The sequence below is a fragment of the Leopardus geoffroyi genome, chromosome A1 (genome assembly GCF_018350155.1).
Source record: "Leopardus geoffroyi isolate Oge1 chromosome A1, O.geoffroyi_Oge1_pat1.0, whole genome shotgun sequence".
In the NCBI taxonomy this organism is placed as follows: Eukaryota; Metazoa; Chordata; class Mammalia; order Carnivora; family Felidae; genus Leopardus; species Leopardus geoffroyi.
The window spans coordinates 3,879,140-3,898,141 of NC_059326.1; the positions used below are offsets into that span (position 1 = coordinate 3,879,140).

General features: G+C 40.8%; 1 protein-coding gene across 7 annotated transcripts in view; it reads left to right on the forward strand.

Moving 5' to 3' along the window:
* SGCG (sarcoglycan gamma) overlaps nucleotides 1-19,002 on the forward strand; it is a 131,774-nt gene that overhangs the window by 88,219 nt on the left and 24,553 nt on the right. For all 7 annotated transcript variants that reach the window (XM_045454821.1, XM_045454893.1, XM_045454504.1 and 4 more), the window contains one exon: nucleotides 6,621-6,740. In XM_045454821.1, the coding sequence (XP_045310777.1) occupies nucleotides 6,621-6,740 (120 nt within the window). The remainder of the gene's footprint in view (nucleotides 1-6,620; nucleotides 6,741-19,002) is intronic.

Consider the following 19,002-nt stretch of genomic DNA (forward strand, 5'->3'; position numbering starts at 1 on the left):
CTCCTCCCCCACTGATGCTCTTCCCACCCACCCCCAAAAATATAAACACTTTTTAAAATTTTTTAAAAATTTAAAACAAGAGAGTTAGGTGTGATATAAATCTGCCTCCAATTCCATGAATGAAAAAAACTGAAGCAGTGAAAAGCGAATTTGCTCAAGAACACAGCTATTTAGCAGAACAAGCCAAACCAGGAGTTAGCAGGAATTGGTAGTTTAGCAGGAAAAGCAAACCCCAGGACTTCACTCCCTCAGCCCAGAATGTACCACTCCCTCTCTCCAATCAGATTTCCTTAAATTATAGCACACCAGTTTCCTTAAATTATGGCCCTATTTTCTGCACATATGGTTACCATTTTTGTCACCAAGGAATTTACTTAAGAAAATTTTTTTTTTTAATTTTCCCATTAGAATTTCATTGGTTTAAATTGTTCACCTTAAATCTTGAGTTTTAACCTGGGTGTTTCGTGCTTGATATAATGTTAAAGCTGGTGATTTTTCTTAAACCCTTGGTTGAAAAGCCTCTGCTATGTGGCGGACCCTGAAGCAGGGAATACTGCCCAGCTCACCAAGGGTATTTTCAAGTAAACGACTTCTGCAATCACAGCCGTTCCGGCCTCACGTTTCCAGGAAGAAGTTAAATGTAGCCAACCTGGATATTAAAATGTAATTTATGTGAACTAGCCAAATTCATCCCATGTAATGAAATGAATACTTGCTCATTACTAAACCACTGAAAACAATGGCAACCAGTAGGGTCAAAACCAAAAGTCTTAAATCCCCAAAGAAGTCAAACACTGACATGAACAATAGCTAACACTCTAAATCCTTGAGCTGAAAGATACCAACTCATAGCAAGATAACGGGAAAACTTACTGTGAGTTCAGCTCTGGTTGCCTACCAGTCATTTTCTTTTGATTTCAAATAACAGAGACGAATTCTGGTTAGCTTAAAAAAGTTTACACAGGAGGGCTGGTCGGGTTCGGCAGTACGGGTTTTCTGAGGACCGAGCTGGGCTGCAGCCAGTGGTTCCTGGGGAACCACCAGCTTTCCGGCAACTGGCAGCCGGTATAGAGTTTGATCAAGCAGGGCCGCTGGCCTCTCTGCCCTGCGATTTCTCTAGAGTTATGGTCACTACCAATCCAACTGGGGATTTTCAGCTAACAACCAAATAAACCCACTGGGGAGGCTGGTAATGTTTATGGCTCAATTTGGTCACCATCACGCAGACCCCCAAATCATTTTCCTGGGTGCTGAAAGATGTCCTCTGTCACAATCACACTGTCTTAGATCCAGGGGTTCGAATAGCAAAGCTGAGAAGTAAGAATCTCATTAACCCATTAAGTTGGTTCGGGTTCTTGGAACTTATGCATAGCCATGGTAAGCTTCTGCAAAAGCCTTTGTATACCCAGAGCGTGACTAATATCAAGAATAGAAATGTAAAACAGAAGCATAAAGTAAATATAGTATTGCAGAGTTTCATGGACCCTCTATTAAGGAACAGCAGTGCACCTGCAGCCAAGATATCTTTGGGTGTAATGATTGAACTCAGCAGAAGAAACATCAGAAGTGAGGTCAAAAATACCAGTGTTATCCCAGCTGCACGTTTCTCTGAGGTTACCTAGATATTGCTGCTTTGCAATCCTTCCCCAGGGAAAAGGAGACAGAGGACAGTGACTGCAAACCTGAAGACAGGGGACCTTCCGGTGCAGCACGCCCCAGGGAAGAGACGCTCCAAACACAGCACAGGGTCGCAACAGGCTGTGGACGTAAGAATATCCTCGAGAGACCAAAGCAGGACAGTGACAGACATGTTTGACATTTCAGCCACTTGATTAGTGACTCCCCCCCCCCCGGGTTAGCAAATAAATTACTAAAACACACAGCAAGTTCTGACAAGAGATTTGAAGTAAGGGTGATGCTCAGGGACCTTTTCTCCAGACTGGTGGGAATTCATGCACTTTTTCTCTTTAGCTTCGATCCTTTGGGCAGGGGTTTCTGCAGCCCCGTCGAAGAGAAATAACCAAGAGCCTTCTGTTTGCTGCCCAAGCGTGCCATCATTGCTCAAAGCTGAGGCCAGCAAGTTTGTAGTTGACCAAAGGTCTAGGAAAGTCATGACAGTAGTAATCAACACTATTCCAAGACAGGTCATAGCTCCTCTGGCTGTGACCAAGACCCCTCCAAGATCCGGCCTTGTGTAAAACACACAAAAAGAAAACTGTGGTGACATCGTCTGGAACTTTGGTTCCGCTCTCCTGAGCACCATATCCGCAGATGTTGCAGAAGAAATCCTGCAGTGAGCCTACGGAGGCCTCGATAGAAGCACGGGTGCTAGAATACGGAGAATTCGATGCTAGATTGCATCTCAGAAGCGGACATTCTAGAATTCAAAAGAAGAGGAAGAGAATGACAGACGGTCTCAGGGAGGGGAGGATGTCGATGGTGAATGGGTTGACACGGACCACTCTTCCCTGTAGAACAGCAAGCATTTGCCAAGAATCTGACCGGCACGCTCTCAGAGGGGAAATCCAAAACTTGTGCCTTTAGCAGATTCTAACCCGGAAAGACTTCCAGAAACTCCACCTGGATTTTTCTCCAACTGAGGAACAAATAGTACTTCCCCCAGGAAACCCCAAAATTAAGTGTATTGAAATACCACCAGTGGGCCCAGAGACAAGTGATGCCCACTTAAGGATATCGAACGTTTTTCATAAGAACCCAAGTCTAAAGAGGAGACAAAACCGGCAACTACAGTGGCTGGAAAGACAAACCAGAAACAGTAGGTTCGGAAGAAAACCTAAATGAATCCACTTTCCGCTCCCACAAAAAAAGACAAAGGGGCAGGGGCGCCTGGGTGGCTCACCCTGACTTCGGCTCAGGTCACGATCTCCTGGCTCATGGGTTTGAGCCCCGCATTGGGCTCTGTGCTGACAGCCCAGAGCCCGCTTTGGATCCTCTGTCTTCCTCTCTCTCTGCCCCTCCCCCAATAGCATGCACGTGCTCGCCCTCTCTCCCAAAAATAAACATTTGAACGAAACTTCAAAAACTACTTAAATATCCAGATGTATGGGTGAACTGTTGAATAACCACAGTGCATCCGCGTGAATACCATGCATCTGTTAAAAAAGAATAAGGAAGACGCCTATGAATTGATTCGGAGTAACTCCCAGGGCATATTTGTAATCGATAAAAGTAAAGTGCAGAAGCTTACCTATTGTAGGCTACCCTTCATGGAAGTAGGAAAGGGCTAGAAGGAAAGATACGTGTGTTTGCTCATTTGTGGGCAAAAGAAATAGAGGAAGCATAAGGCCGAAATAGACTGGCTCCCTGCCCGGCTGCCTGGGAAGAGGCTGGGGGGCCGGGACTGAGGCAGAGGGGTGAGGAGGGAATCACACATGCAATTAAAGCTGTCAGGGATTCTGTATGTCAGGAAAAACTTGGTTGTATTTTCACCAGAGAAAACCCTTCGGCCGATTTCACAAACTTAATTAGTCAGGTCCTAAAACCGTCCTTTATTTATTTCGTTCATTTTTCATTTCCTTCTTTGTACCAAAGCCGCTTGTTAAAAATTTTACTTTACCAGATAGCTCTTGTTTTTTTTACCACCAAGGTAGAATTTGAATTTCATCTCTTAGCTCCACTGCAGAAGAAGATTATTTGCTTGGCTGTAATCAGTGTCCAGTGAGGTTCATAAAAACAAATAGAATATTAATAAAATCTAAAAGATTAATTAGAAACTCAGTTATTTTAAGAGATGATTATCCCTGTGGTTATGGGCTAGGGAATGATGTTTTCTGAAGTGGAAATGTGTTTAAAGTTAACATTCGATGCCTCCTTGTTTTTAATAAAATGAAGACGGAATTCTATTCACTTCTGAGCCTTTCCTCTAGTAGTTCCCTCTACCTGGCTTGCCTCATTCTCCCTTCATCAGGGAAATGGAAAGTCTTTCTTCAAGGTCAGCTCAGACATCATTTCCCCAGGGTGCCATTCCCATTCCTTCCTGACCCACAAGGACAGACCATGGGTTCCGGGTTCTCATTAAACACTGCCCATGCTTGTATCATAGCGCTTACCAAATTATCCTGAAACTAGGTTTATATGCTTTGCTTCTCAGTACACTAAGTTGTGAGCTATATCCCACTTGTTTATATATCCAAGGTTCTTAGCACGAAACCTTGAACATAAAAAAACATGCCATAAATATGTGCTGAGTGGTACACTCAGTTTTTTACATTTTTTAAAGTTTATTGTTATTATTATTTTTTCTAGTAATCTCTACACCCAACGTGGGGCTCAAACTCATGACCCTATGATCAAGAGTCATATTTTTGCATTTTCTTTTTCTTAAGTTTGTATCTTTACTTTTGAGAGAGAGAGAGAGAAGAGAATTCCAAACAGGCTCCACACTGTCAGTGCAGAGTCCGATGCAGGGCTTAAACTCAGAAACCATGGGATCATGACCTGAGCCAAAGTCAGACGCTTAACTGACTGAGCCACCCAGGCGCCCCTGCATTTACTTTGACTTGAGTAAGTGTTTATATGGTTTCCCTACTCATGAAAATTATGCAACTAAACTCGTTGAACATTTTGTCACCATATATGAAACAATGGTTACAGAAAAAAAAAACATCATGTCGTTTAACCCTTTTTACTTAATCAAGCCCCCTAGAACTGTTATATGAGTCTCCAATAAGCTAAACAGTGAAGTCTTACTGGAGAAATTATTCCAGGTTTTTTTCCCCCTCTCAATTGTAAATTCAGATAACTTAATATTCATCATTTAATGCAAATCAGTACTTATGTGATAAATGTCTGAGGTATATCCGTGATCCAGAAGAGATAAATGGTGCCACTGAATCCCTGAGTGACTGAGTCTGGGTGAAAGTGCAGATGAGCAAAAATACAGGTCACTGTCCAAAAAATAAAGTCAGGTTTCCTTAAGAGAAAGAAGATTAAGACACAGAGGAAAAATAGAGAAATGTGGTCCGCTTTATAACTGTCCTACACATACACACAGACATAGGTAAATGAAGGCTTTTGCAGTATTAATGAAATAACATAAGAATATGTTGATGACCATATCCAAAACTGTTTAACGTGATTACTGAAGAGCTTCTATTTAATTTCTAGTTAGGTATCCCTCAACTTTAATGAGTAGTGGGAGTGATACAGGAGCACACACTCAAAGACTGTAAGATATCCATTTTCTCAGTACATTTACTCTCCCAGATAAGAATATAAAGCAAACCTACAAAAGAATTAGGGAACGCGTGTAGTTCCTTGAGTGAATGCTCGGAGCTGTGTTCTGGAGAGATTAATCCGTTATGCTCCAGGGTTAGAAAGATTGGAAACACAAAGAATTAAGAGACATAAAATGGTGAATGCCTGAGTGTGGGCAAGGGAAATGGAACAAGGTCGCATATGCTCTTGAGGGCACAGCATCCCCGGTCCCCGGGCACGTGGGAACACTCACCAAACCTTGTGAGTCTAAAGGGAGTCTAAAGCAGTGAGTCCACAGCTCACCTAAGGAGATGAAACTGGGACAGGAAAGTGTTGCTGTTGTCACTGAAATACAAAGAAGGAGGGAGTGAAGAAGATGACAAAAACACCATAAGAGAATCTGAGTAGGATTCATCTTCTGGGCTGGCTTTGGCCATTAAAGTCAGCCATTCTTTTTTTTTTTCTTTTTTAGATTTCAAATTTATTTATTTTATTTTATTTTATTTTTATTTTATTTCATTTTAAATATGAAATTTATTGTGAGATTGGTTTCCATACAACACCCAGTGCTCATCCCAAAAGGTGCCCTCCTCAATACCCATCCCCCACCCTCTCCTCCCTCCCACCCCCCATCAACCCTCAGTTTGTTCTCTGTTTTTAAGAGTCTCTTATGCTTTGAAAGTGAGCCACTCAAAATGGTCATTCATGGGGCGCCTGGGTGGCTCAGTCGGTTGAGCGTCCAACTTTGGCTCAGGTCATGATCTTGCGGTTCCTGAGTTTGAGCCCCGTGTCGGGCTGGCTGCTGTCAGTGCAGAGCCCGCTTTGGATCCTCTGTCCCCCTCTCTCTGCCCTTCCCCCACTCACGCTCTCTCTCAAAAGTAAACATTAGATAAAAATGGTCTTTCGCAAACCTCACGTTTCAGAATACAAAATCCTTAGTTGGCTAATACTCAAAAGATTACAAATTTACATAAGCTGAGTAGACGAATTATGTTATTTTTGGCTAGTTTTAACTTGAAAAACTTCACTTTTAAATGATTTATTCTTTTATGTGACATAGATTAACACTTTCTTGTTTTTAATTTTTTTTTTTTAATTTGAGTATAGTTGACAAACAGGGCTACCTTTGGGTCAGGTGTACAACCTAGTGAGTGATTCAGCACCTCCATACATTTGTGCTTTGTAGCTTAGCATGTATTCGACATAAATTAATTTTAATAATATCATAGATTTAGGCTCAGAACGTAAAAAGTTTAATTGCAAAATTTTTAAAAAATACTGTTGGTAACGGATTTTATATATTTAGTAATTTGGTATTGCTGGGTGATGTGGCCTGTGTAAAAAGATTTTGACACTACGTATAGTAAACACTTCCTAATAAACTGTTTTAATGAATCGTGCAGGTCCCAAAATGGTAGAGGTCCAGAGTCAACACTTCCAGATCAACTCCAAGGATGGCAAGCCACTCTTTACTGTCGATGAAAAGGAAGTTGTGGTTGGTACAGATAAACTTCGAGTAACAGGTGTGTGATAACTTTTTCCTTAATTGAGATATAATTCATAGATAACATGAGTTTCAGGTGAACAACATAATGATTTTATATCTGTATAGATTGTGAAATGGTCCCCCGGTAAGTCTAGTTAATGTCGATCACCACACGGAAGTTTTTTTCTAGTGACAAGAACTTTTATTTTTTTATTTTAATTGCAGTGTAGTTAACATACAATGTTCTGTGTGTGTGTGTGAATATAAGTTCTTTAATGTAGTGCTCTTTATCTGTTTATTTTTTAAAAACTTTTAGCCAGTCACCATGTAGTGCAATATTGGTAGTAGAATTCAGTGATTCATGTTATGTTAGGTTCAAGATCTATTCTCTTAGCAACTTTCAAATATCCAATACGGCATTGTTAACTCTAGTCGCCATGCTGTACATCATATCCCTAGGACTTAGGGATATTTTATAACTAGAAGTTTGTCCCTTTTGACCCCCTTCACCCATTTTGCCCAACCCCATCTCCTGCCTCTGACAACCATCAATATGTTCTCTGTATCTAGGAGTTTGGTTTCTTTTTTAGATACTACATGTATGTAAGATCACACAGTATTTGTCTTTCTCTGACTGACTTCACTTAGCATAATTCCCTCATGGTCCATCCATATTGTTGCAAATGGCAGGATTTCCTTCTTTTTTATGGCTGAGTTATATTCCATTGCATATATAAATATCACATTTTCTCTATCCATTTATACGTAGGAACTCTTGAGAAAAACAAAATCCCGTAGAATACACTTCCACAAAAGCATATTTTACTTTTGGCAAGTTTACTCTGGAAATTGTCAGGCAGGTAAGAAAAAGTAGTTGAATTTGTTGACTCTTCTTCATAATGTTTGTTTTTTTAATTCTTGATACGCTCCTGGAAGAATGAAATCCTCCTCATAAGTCTTTGCTTACTCTTTTCTTCCACCATATTGTTACCCTTTATCTCTTTCCAATGAGGGTAACCCAAAGACTTATAAATTCCTCTGTCATCTGTATGATATTCAAGTATCTCTTTTCCATATGGTTTTGCAAAAGAACCTTGTCTAGAGTTTCTTTTATTCTCATTGTATCAAGCACTTGGAGTCCTTCTATTGCTACAAAAAATTGTCTCTCTTGGAAATAAAGATTGGATGGGATTCTTATAAGAATCACTTTTAGGACTGAAAAAAAAGCAATTTTGTGAAAAAAAAATGTCCAGAACATGTGTGAAATTTACCTGCTGAGCTTCTATAAAAATGTAACGAGAAAGACAGTAGTTAAATTCATCCCAGCACTTTTCTGTGCTATTCTGAAAAACAATGGCAACCTTATTCTCTCACACATTATTACCAATACTCATAAATGAAAACTGCCTTAAGAAGCAGACTCAGGAGGCCGCCAAGATGGGCAGAACAGCATGGAAGTTTTTTGTGTGTCTTGCGTCCATGAAACACAGCCAGACCAACACTAAACCATCCTGCACACCTAGAAAACTGATCTGAAGATTAACACAACAATATGTACAACCTAGACCACAGAATTCAGCAGGTATGCGGCGCGGAGAGGAGAACTTGGGGAGAGAGAAGCCACGGAGGGCAGAGAGCTGCTTTTGCATGTGGAGAGAGGACGGAGACAGTGGGGAGAATACGGTAAAAGCACTCCCTGCCAAAAACAGCTGGAGAGAAAGTGGAAAATTGGAAACAGCCACAGGGACTAAACTAAAAAGGGAGAAAGGAGAGGGTTTAAATTCCATTAAGACTGTAAACAAGGGGACTGTAAACAAGCTTGTAAACAAGCTGCAACTCCGCAGCGCCATATCTGGCGGTGCTTTGGTGGGAAGGACGAATCCCCAGGAGCAGAGTGGGATCTGAGAGGTTCTCAGGCCACATGGGGAAAAGCGGTTCCACTGCTGGAAGGAGATTTGATAGAGGCTGTGAGGCAACCTGGGCCCAGCAGACCCCAGAGAATGGCCACATTCGCTGGTGCTGGAACAAGATCGTTAAGGGTGAAGCCTGGTGCCAGGTGTGTGTTGTGATTGTCGGTAATCCCTGAAACGCCTCTCGAACATTTTCTGGGGCGGGCTGGCACACAGCCGCAGTCTCTGGGCATCGGCAGCAGCAGGGTCCCGCAAACGTTCCTGCCACTGCTCGGTGAGACCCTCCCACAGAGGGGCGGAATGGGTCAAAGCTGCAGTCCTTCGGAAGTAAGAGGCCAGGGAAAACAACCGCATCTGAGATAAAACTCGGAAGAGAGGTACTGCCTGGGGCCTGGTCACAGACAGTGAAAAACCGGGGAGTGGAGAAGAGCTGAAGACAGAGGACAGGTGTGTGATTGCTGATTGGGAAGAACAGACTTCCGATACTAGAGAGTGGGTAGCTGGGTGACGCCATTTTCACCGCTTCTATGCGTGCGCATATGCACCTACAAGCGCCACAACAATCCACCCCAGTAGGCTAGCAGCGCCATCTAGTGGAGAATGGAGACATTACACTGAGCCCGCCCAACTGGGCCAACCTCGCTCTTCAAGAATAGAAGTCTCACTGCCTATTTGGTTTATGGATTATAAAGTGCTTCATAGTCTGGCTTCTAGGGGAAAACAAAGTAATTCCAGTCGTATTTCAGTCTGTTAGCAGATCCATCTATTCACTTTTCTTTATTTTTTCTTTTTTTCTCTTTTTCATTTGTTTTCTTTTTCTTGAATACAGAAACAGAAAAAATTCATTTTTATTTTCAATTTTCATTTAAAATACTTTTGTTTTTACTATATTTTTTACTTTTGTGTAAATTTTTTCAAATTCTATTTTACTTCCATCATTTCATTTTAGTCTACTTCAGTGTATTCATTTTTTCAAATTTTCAAACGATTTCCTTTTTTTTCTTCTTTACCCTTTTTGCTCTAATCTTTCAAGCCCCTTTCAACACCCAGACCAAAACACACCTAGTATCTAGCATCATTTATTCAATTTTGTGTGTGTGTGTTTTTAATTTTTTAATTTTAATTTTTTCTACCTCATTAATTCCTTTTCTGCCTTCAAAATGACAAAATGAAAGAATTCACCCCAAAAGAAAGAGCAGGAAGAAACGACAACCAGGGACTTAACCAACGCAGATACAAGCAAGATGTCTGAACCAGAATTTAGAATCACGATAATAAGAATACTAGGTGGAGTCAAAAATAGATTAGGACCCCTTTCTGTGGAGATAAAAGAAGTAAAACTAGTCAGGATGAAATAAAAAATGCTATAACTGAGCTGCAATCACAAATGGATGCCGCGGTGGCAAGGATGGATGAGGCAGAACAGAGAATCAGCGATATAGAGGACAAAGTTATGGAGAATAACGGAGCAGAAAAAAAGAGGGAGATTAAGACAAAAGAGCATGATTTAAGAATTAGAGAAATCAGTGACTCATTAAAAAGGAACATCAGAATCATAGGGGTCCCAGAAGAGGAAGAGAGAGAAATAGGGGTAGAAGGGTTATGTGAGCAAATCATAGCGGAAAACTTTCCTAACCTGGGGAAAGACACAGTCATCAAAATCCAGGAAGCACAGAGGACCCCCATTAGACTCAACAAAAACCGACCATCAACAAGGCATATCATAGTCAAATTCACAAAATACTCAGGCAAGGAGAGAATCATGAAAGCAGCAAGGGAAAAAAAGTCCTTAACCTACAAGGGAAGACAGATCAGATTTGCAGCAGACCTATCTACAGAAACTTGGCAGGCGAGAAAGGAGCGGCAGGATATATTCAATGTGCTGAATCAGAAAAATATGCAGCCAAGAGTTCTTTATCCAGCAAGGCTGTCATTCAAAACAGAAGGAGAGATAAAAACTTTCCCAGACAAACAAAAATTAAAGGAGTTTGTGACCACTAAACCAGCCCTGCAAGAAATCTTAAGGGGAATTCTCTGAGGGGAGAAAAGATGAAAAAATAAATGCATAAATAAATAAAGACCAAAAGAAATGAAGATTAGAAAGGACCAAAGAACACCACCAGAAACTCCAACTCTACAAGCAACATAATGGCAATAAATTCATACCTTTCAGTACTCACTCTAAACGTCAATGGACTCAGGGCTCCAATCAAAAGACATAGGGTAACAGAAAGGATAAGAAAACAAGATCCATCTATATGCTGTTTACAAGAGACCCACTTTAGACCTAAAGACACATTCAGATTGAAAGTAAGGGGATGGAGAACCATCTATCATGCTAATGGTCAACAAAAGAAAACTGGACTAGCCATACTTATATCAGACAATCTAGACTTTAAAATAAATACTGTATCAAGAAATGCAGAAGAGCATTATATCAAAATCAAGGGGTCTGTCCACCAAGAAGACCTAACAATTGTAAACATTTATGCGCCAAATGTGGCAGCACCCAAATATATAAATCACTTTATCACAAACATAAAGAAACTCGTTGATAGTAATACCATAATAGGAGGAGACTTCAACACCCCATTCATAGCAATAGACAGATCATCTAATCAAAATATCAAGAAGGAAACAATGGCTTTGAATGACACACTGGACCAGATGGACTTAACAGATATATTCAGAACATTTCATCCTAAAGCAGCAGAATATACATTCTTCTCCAGTGCACGTGGAACGTTCTCCAGAATAGACCATATACCGGGACACAAATCACCCTAAGTAAGTAAAAAATGATTGAGATCATATCGTGCACATTTTCAGACCACAACGCTATGAAACTCGAAATCAACCACAAGAAAAAATTTGGAAAGGTAACAAATACTTGGAATCTGAAGAACATCCTACTAAAGAATGAATGGGCTAACCAAGATGTTAAAGAGGAAATTAAAAAGTATATGGAAGCCAATGAAAATGATAACACCACAGCACAAAACCTCTGGGACGCAGCAAAGACGGTCCTAAGAGGAAAGTATATAGCAATCCAGGCCTTCCTAAAGAAGGAAGAAAGATCTCAGATACACAACCTAACCTTATGCCTTAAGGAGCTAGAAAAAGAACAGCAAATAAAACCCAAAACCAGCAGAAGAGAGGAAATAATAAAGATTGGAACAGAAATTAATGCTATTGAAACCAAAAACCAGTAGAACAGATCAATGAAACCAGTAGCTGGTTCTCTGAAAGAATTAACAAAATTGATAAACCACTAGCCAGTTTGATCAAGAAGAAAAAGACCCAAGTAAATAAAATCAAGAATGAAAGAGGAGAGATCACAACCAACACAACAGAAATAAAAACATTAATAAGAGAATATTATGAGCAATTATATGCCAATAAAATGGGCAATCTGGAAGAAATGGACAAATTCCTAGAAACATATACACTACCAAAACTGAAAAAGGAAGAAATAAAAAATTTAAACAGACCCATAACCAGTAAGAAAATCGAATTAGTAATCAAAAATCTCCCAAAAAACAAGAGTCCAGGGCCAGATGGCTTTCCAGGGGAATTCTACCAAACATTTAAGTAAGAGTTAACACCTATTCTCTTGAAGCTGTTCCAAAAAATAGAAATGGAAGGAAAACTACCAAACTCATTCTATGAAGCCAACATTACCTTGATTCCAAAACCAGAGACCCAACTGAAAAGGAGAACTATAGACCAATTTCCTGATGAACATGGATGCAAAAATCCTCAACAAGATAGTAGCCAACTGGCTCCAACAATACATTAAAAAAATTATTCACCACGACCAAGTGGGGTTTATACCCGGGATGCAGGGCTGGTTCAGTATCCACAAAACAATTAACATGATTCATCACATCAATAAAAGAACGGACAAGAACCATATGATCTTCTCAATAGATGCAGAGAAAACATTTGACCAAATACAGTATTCTTTCTGGAAAAAAAGAAAAAACCCTCAAGAAAGTAGGGATAGAAGGATCATACTTAAAGATCATAAAAGCCATATATGAACAACCCAACTCTAAAATCATCCTCAATGGGGAAAAACTGAGAGCTTTCCCTCTAAGGTCAGGAACAAGACAGGGATGTCCACTCTCCCCACTGTTATTCAACATAGTATTGGAAGTCTTGGCCTCTGCAATCAGACAACACAAAGAAACAAAAGGCATCCAGATTGGCCAGGAGGAGATCAAACTTTCACTCTTCGCAGATGACATGATATTCTATATGGAAAACCCTAAAGATTCCACCAAAAAACTGCTAGAACTGATTCATGAATTCAGCAAGTTGCAGGATATAAAATCAATGCACAGAAATCCGTTGCATTCCTATACACCAACAGTGAAGCAACAGAAAGAGAAATCAAGGAATCGATCCCATTTACAGTTGCACAAAAAACTATAAAATACCTAGGAATAAATCTAACCAAAAAGGTGAAAAATCTATACACTGAAAACTGTAGAAAGCTTATGAAAGAAATTGAAGAAGACACAAAAAAATGGAAAAAGATTCCATGCTCCTAGATAGGAAGAATAAATATTGTTAAAATGTTGATACTACCCAAATTAATCTACATATTCAATGCGATCCCTATCAAAATAACACCAGCATTCTTCACAGAGCTAGAACACAAAATCCTAAAATTTGTATGGAACCAGAAAAGACCCCGAATAGCCAAAGCAATCTTGAAGAAGAAAACCAAGGCAGGAGGCATCACAATCCCAGACTTCAAGCTATACAATAAAGCTGTAATCATCAAGATAGTATGGTACTGGCACAAGAACAGACACTCAGATCAGTGGGACAGAATAGAGAACCCAGAAATGGACCCACAAATGTATGGCCAACTAATCTTTGACAAAGCAGGAAAGAATAATGGAATAAAGACAGTCTCTTCAGCAAGTGGTGCTGGGAATACTGGACAGCGACATGCAGAAGTATGAACCTAGACCACTTTCTCACACTGTACACAAAAATAAACTCAAAATGGATGAAATACTTAAATGTAAGACAGGAAGCCATCAAAATCCTCGAGTTGAAAGCAGGCAAAAACCTCTTTGACCTTGGCCGCAGCAACTTCTTACTCAACACGTCTCTGGAGGCAAGGGAAACAAAAGCAAAAATGAACTATAGGGACCTCATCAAAAAGCTTCTGCACAGGGAAGAAAACAATCAGGAAACTAAAAGGCAACTGACAGAATGGGAGAAGATATTTGCAAACAACATATCAGATAAAGGGTTAGTATCCAAAATCTACAAAGAACTTATCAAACTCAACACCCAAAAAACAATCCAGTGAAGAAATGGGCAAAACACATGAATAGACGCTTCTCCAAAGAAGAAATCCAGATGGCCAACCGACACATGAAAAATGCTCAACATCACTCAGCATCAGGGAAATACAAATCAAAACCACAATGAGATACCACCTCACACCTGTCAGAATGGCTAACATTAACAACTCGGGCAACAACAGATGTTGGCGAGAATGTGGAGAAAGAGGATCTCTTTTGCATTGTTGGTGGGAACGCAAGCTGGTGCAGCCACTCTGGAAAACAGTATGGAAGTTCCTCAAAAAATTAAAAATAGAACTACTCTATGACCCAGCAACTGCACTACTAGGTATTTATCCAAGGGGTACAAGTGTACTGTTTCGAAGGGACACATGAACCCCCATGTTTATAGCAGCACTATCAACAGTAGCCAGAGTATGGAAAGGGCCCAAATGTCCATCAATAGATGAACGGATAAAGAAAGTGTGGTATATACATACATTCAATGGAGTATTACTCGGCAATCAAAAAGAATGAAATCTTGCCATTTGTAACCACGTGGATAGAACTGGAGGGTATTATGCTAAGCGAAATTAGTCAGAGAAAGACAAATATCTGTAACTTAACTCATATGAGGACTTTAAGAGACAAAACGGAGGAACATAAGGGAAGGGAAACAAAAATAATATAAAAACAGGGAGGGGGACAAAGCATAAGAGACTCATAAATATGGAGAACAAACAGAGGGTTACTGGAGGGGTTGTGGGAGGAGGGGTGGGCTAAATGGGTAAGGGGCACTAAAGAAGCTACTCCTGAAATCATTGTTGCACTCTATGCTAACTAATTTGGATATAAATTTTAAAAAATTAATTTGGGGCGCCTGGGTGGCGCAGTCGGTTAAGCGCCCGACTTCAGCCAGGTCACGATCTCGCGGTCCGTGAGTTCGAGCCCCGCGTCGGGCTCTGGGCTGATGGCTCAGAGCCTAGAGCCTGCTTCCGATTCTGTGTCTCCCTCTCTCTCTGCCCCTCCCCCGTTCATGCTCTGTCTCTCTCTGTCCCAAAAATAAAATAAAAAAGTTGAAAAAAAAAAAAATTTTTTTTAAATTAATTTTAAAAACTAACAAAGAAAACATAGAAGCAGACTCAACCCTAGTATAAAGTCTTATGTAGTGTGTAACTCCTCACAAAACAAACTACAAGAATCATACCTATGTTGCAGCATATACTAAGGCAATAGGGTCTGTGGTTTTCTTACTAAAATAAAGGACATTAGGAAATCTATTTAAAGGACATTGATTGTTTCCTAATAAAGAAATGGCTAGAAAGTCCAAGTGCCTCGGTCATCAGAAATCTATCTCAGGGGTGCTGGGTGGCTCAATCAGTTAAGTGTCTGACTCTTGATTTTGACTCAGGTCATGATCTCATAGTTCATGAGTTCGAGCCCTGTGTCAGGCTCCAGGCTGACAGAGGGAAGCCTGCTTGAGATTCCCGCCCCTCCTCTGCCCCCTACCCTCAAAAATAAATAAATAAACTTCAAAAAAAAGAAAAAGAACTCTACTATTTCTAGTACAAAGCATATTGGCTTTTTAGATCTAGATTCTGTTCCTGTCTCAACGATTACTAGCCACATGACCTCAGGCAAGTTGATCTCTTTTGGCTGTTTCCTCATTTTTAAAAGTGGATTGATGATCCCTACCATACTAACATTGCTAAATTAAGTGGATCGGTATATACAGAGGACAGCAGAGGTCTTGATAAAGTATTATGGCACTGCAGGGCAATGAAATCTGTAGGGAAAACAGCCTAAAAAACAGGAGAGATTGCTTCAAACCCAAGCCATCCTACACAGGGCATCCCTTAAGTGAAATTTTTCTTAGCGTAGGACTCCTTCCAGGCCTTGATGTTAATTTTAGTGGAAGAGGTGAAAAAAATTGATAAGCACCTATATTATTTATTACCTGCATATATGTTTCAGAATCACCTGGAGGGCTTATTAAAATACATATTGTTGGGCTTCATTCCCCAAGTTTTTGATTCAGCAGGTGTGGAATGGGACATGAAAATCTGCATTTCCTACGAGTTGTCAGGTAATGCTGCTGTTCCAGGGACCACAGGCTGAGAACCACTCCCTACACTAATCTGACCGGAGTCAGTGGGAAAAACCTGTTGGTACCAGATAGATGCTCTCTCTGGCACACACATTTAAGTTAGCCTTTTTATTTATTTTTAATTTCTTTTTATTATTTGAGAGAGAGGGGGGGAGTTTGCACACACAGGAGGGGCAGAGAGAGAGAATCCCAAGCAGGCTCCACGCTGCCCGCACAGACCCTGATGTGGGATTCGACCTCACAGACTGTGAGATCATGACCTGAGCTGAAACCAGGAGTCAGACACTTAACCCACTGACCCACTCAGGTGCCTTTAAGTTAGCCTTTTTAAAGATAAGTTATGTTCTTCTTCTTTTTCATAATTATTTTTGTCTCGTATAATTTTCTTCTAAGCCCCTCTGCTCCCCAGTGAAACTAACTGGAGCAAATATATTGTACCTGTAATTTCTGAATACTTTCCTTGTCATTGTGCCTTTAAAACAATACGGAGTTCTCCTCACCAGGGCAGCCAGGAGTGGTGACTGCATGAACAGTGACATTTCGACCCAGACCTTGACTCTTCTCAGCTTTTCAGTATGTTCTTAGCTTCCCTAAATTTGCAGTTAAAGCAATGCAAGGAGTCGTACAATTCTGACTTCTCTCCTTGTTTTTTTCTAAGGTCTGATTCCCTCTCTGTGTCATATAACTTAAACTTTCTCAGCCTCAACACTACTGACGTTTTGGGCTGGATAATATCTTTGGTATATGTGTGGGGGTATCTGTGCAATGCAGCGTATTCAGCAGCATCCCTGACCTTCAGCCATCAATCCAGCAGCATTCTTTCCCTGGGAGTTATGAAAACCAAAATGTCTCCAAACATCGCCAAAACTTTTTGGAAGGATGACGGCATTGCCAAATCACCTCTGGTTGAGAACCACCTGTCTAACTTAACCCTATGCCATTTCTCTGGACTTATATTCACATTGCCTTCCTGTGTATTGCCAGCTAGAAATGAAGCTAAATGCCTATAGTACAAAATAATTAAGACACACTTCCTTTCACGTGACGTTTATATTTTAACTGGAGAGCTGTTACCACAAATTAATTGGTTGGACACAGTCTGCTAAGGATTGTAATAGATGTTTGGGCCAAGGGCTACAGGAGCAGCCTGGACAAGGACGTCAGTTGTGCCAGAGTGTGATGGGAAGAGACACAGAGTAGGTCAGACAGGGTTTCTCAAGGAAAGAGGGATTTGAGGTGGTCCTAGAGAAATGTCTAGAGGTTTGTCAGGAAGAAAAAGTAAGATTCATTGTTCTGAACAGAGTGTAGAGCGTGAAGGGCTATTAATAGACGATTGTTAAAAATAAGAGCGGATGACACTCTGAGAGCCAGACCGAGTTCCAGTCCCGGCTGCTCATGGAACAGCTATGTGACCTGGCTCATGTCTCACTTGTCCGCACTTCACGACACATACAGCCGCACGCATCTCTACCCCGGGTCTTCCACTGACTGGAGGACAGCGTACAGAGCGCAACGAGGCAGAGACAGATTGGTCGTGAAATTCGATTGTGACTCTTGCAAAAGATGCAGGGCTCCAGAAGTCAAAAGTGGTACCGAAATACTGGAGCCACTGACAAAACCAGTAACAAAAGAAGACCTGGGAAGTCAGACTTGCCAGCCGCTGAAGAAGTGAAAGTGGACCGAGAAGGTGGCCTGGCGGGTACTCCAAAGATCAGTAATGTTACTGATGGTCAAAAGATGACATTATTCACCTTTGGGAAGCGTGGCAGTGCCATCGGTTTGACTGTCACGATGGTTTTACTGCCTCTGTAAACCTTGTGAACAATGTCATGTTGTGTCGCTGTGGTAGGCCAAATTCTAAGAATGAGACCCCCAGCGACCTTGCCCTTGTAAAATCCCCTCACCTCTGAGCGTGGAAGGAAGCTGTGAATGTGATAAGATATCACTCCCGTGATTATGTTATTTCTGTGGCAAAAGGGAGTCTGTCTATCTGAGGATCCATTCTCAGTGGTCTACACTAATCACATGGGTTCTTTATAAGCAGAGAGTTTTCCGTGACTGGTGGTATACAGGGAAACCAGAGAATTTGAAGTGCTAAAAGGGTTCTCTGTTGCTATATGAAGACGGAGAGGGCCATGTGACAGGAAATGTGGCACCTTCTAGAATCTTAGGTGCTAGGCTGACAGTGGGAAAATAGGGCCTCACCCCTAAAACCACGTGGAACTCTCTTCTGCCAACAGCCTGACTGGGCTTGGAACAAGATTCTTACCCGGAGCCTCCAGAAAAGAGCCCTGCGTGGCTGACATCTTGACTTTGCCCTCGTGATGCCTTGAGCATAAAATCCAACCAAGCCCACTGGGTAGGACTTCTGACCAAAGGACTGTGAGCTAACAAGTGGTTACTGTTTTAAGCAGTGAAGTTTGTCACAATTTGTGACACAGAAATAGAAAATTAATACAGCCATCATATCATTCCAACTGTGTTGGAAAAAGTGCACCACAGGACAAAACTTGAGTTATTCTTTGTTTATTTTCTGTGAATTCATAGTTGTTATAGTTAGAACTAAGTTTTGTTAAATATAAAATACAATAAGCATATTTTTATAAACATTAATTTTTAAAGATCAATTTCCATTAAAGCTTCCTTCCACTACTTACTATAAAAGTTTGGTCTTGTTTTAAATGGATCCACTCCAGGTAGCCTTTGGAGTTTCCTGGAACAGAAGCAGCAGTGGCTGAGAGCCAAGGAAAGAGGACTGATAGGAGAGACAGAGCCAATTTCACTCTGGGGACTGGGAAAGAAAATTAAATGCTTTGCTTCACTTTTCTCTCTCCTGGTCTCTTGCATGACTGCCCAAAGCGTAGGATTAAAGAGGAGAGATCAAGTGGTTCTTTATTTAACGTAGTACACTCCAAATATCTGACTGGTGCTAAATCCTGATCTTGACTCTTGCGTAAAGAAATGGTTTCTTTCCGT